The sequence below is a fragment of the Tasmannia lanceolata genome, unplaced genomic scaffold (genome assembly GCF_043159265.1).
Source record: "Tasmannia lanceolata isolate RefF3 unplaced genomic scaffold, GAP_Taslan_0.1 ptg000031l, whole genome shotgun sequence".
Taxonomy (NCBI): domain Eukaryota; kingdom Viridiplantae; phylum Streptophyta; class Magnoliopsida; order Canellales; family Winteraceae; genus Tasmannia; species Tasmannia lanceolata.
Window position 1 is genome coordinate 221937 of NW_027518708.1, and position 1837 is coordinate 223773.

The 1837-nt window shown below is 44.6% G+C and overlaps 1 protein-coding gene across 1 annotated transcript; it reads left to right on the forward strand.

Annotated features, from left to right (window-relative positions):
* The first annotated feature begins 299 nt into the window (after positions 1-299).
* LOC143859511 (uncharacterized) lies at positions 300-1493 on the forward strand. The gene has a single exon (XM_077370191.1). It carries the CDS (start codon positions 300-302, stop codon positions 1491-1493), a length of 1194 nt encoding a protein of 397 aa, XP_077226306.1.
* The last annotated feature ends 344 nt before the right edge of the window (positions 1494-1837 follow it).

Consider the following 1837-nt stretch of genomic DNA (forward strand, 5'->3'; position numbering starts at 1 on the left):
CTGTTGGCCTCATTTCATATGCAAGGTGTGGCCTCACAATGGTTTCAGTGGTACCATAGGAGTCACTCAAACCTGTCATGGAAGGAACTGGTAGAGGCTTTGTGCGCGCGCTTTGGGCCTACAACCTACCAAAACTTTGATGGGGCACTGGCAAAGGTTCATCAAGCAGCTACCAAATCGAATTTGAGAAGCTCGCCAATAGAGTCGAAGAATGGTCGGAGAAGGCCTTGGTAGGGAGCTTCATATTCGGTTTAATAGAAGACATAGCTTCTGAAGTAAAGATATTCAGCCCCAAGACTATGACAGAAGCCATCAGCCTAGCGAGGGCCCAAGAGGAGAAGATCAACCTCAGACGAGCAGCTCGGGGAAATATGAGTAAGCTGTCAGCTCCAACCAATCCCACTTCAAGCCAAGTCAAGCAAATGCCGGTAGCTTCTCCAACTATAAAAAGGTTAACTTTTGCCCAGATGAAGGAACGGAGGGACAAGGGGTTATGCTACAATTGTGACGAAAAATTTGTGCCTGGGCATCGCTGTAAATCTATCCAGATATTCATGCTCGAAGGAGACCTTGATGAGACAGAATCAGAAGCAAACGAGGCAAAAGTGAAAGTTTGTGTACAATCTCCAGAAGTCTCTGTCTCTGCATTGACGGGTTTACCAACAATTCGAACCATGAGAATAAAGGCTAAGGTCAAACGCCAAACAGTCACTGTGCTAGTAGATTCAGGTTCTACTCACAATTTCATTGCTGAGCAAATAGCTCGCCGGTTGGGTTTTCAAACCGTGGAGGGTCAGCCATTCGATGTCGCAGTAGCGGATGGAAATAAGCTGAGAAGTAAGGGTTTTGTTGAAGAGGTGGTTATTCAGTTTGAAGGAGTCACAGTTACCACCGGCTTGTTGGTGTTACCCATTAAAGGTTCTGACATAATCTTGAGTGTTCAATGGTTGCGTACCCTTGGGAAAGTGGTATGGGACGTCAATAGCCTAACCATGGAGTTCACACACCAAGGAAAGACTCAAGTATTATATGGTGTTCATGAACAACGCACGCAATTGGTGAATCACACTCTCTTCAGTTGGTTATTGAAAAGGAGTCCCATCGGTATGATTGCTCAGTTGACACCTATTCCACAGACCACCATGGGAGATCCACTACGATCAGATCTTGCAGTGATCCTCAACACATATCAATATGTATTATCGGAACCCAAGAATCATCCTCCAACTAGACCTCAAGACCACCGGATTCCGCTCAAGCCAGGAGCAGGCCCAGTGAACGTCAGGCCCTATAGGTATCCACACGTGCAGAAGAACATCATTGAACAACTTGTTAAAGAAATGATAGCAACCGGCATTGTTAGACCCAGCAGCAGTCCTTATTCCTCACCTGTACTTTTAGTGCGAAAAAGGAGGGATCATGGCGGCTTTGCGTGGATTACAGGACCCTCAACGCAGCCACTGCCAAAGATAAGTTTCCAATCCCCACCGTAGATGAGCTGTTAGATGAGTTATTTGGATCAAAATTCTTTTCAAAACTTGATTTGAGGTCTGGATACCATCAAATCCGAGTTCACCAAGAGGACATAACCAAGACTGCTTTCTGTACTAACGAGGGTCATTATGAATTCCTCATGATGCCCTTTGGCCTAACCAATGCTCCCTCGACATTTCAAAGTTTAATGAACGAGATATTTAAACCATTTCTAAGAAAATTCGTATTAGTTTTCTTCGATGATATCTTAATATTTAGTCAATCCTGGGAGCAACACTTAAAGCATGTTGAGATTGTATTGCAGTGTTTGTTGAAGCATCAGCTATATGCAAAGCAAGCCAAG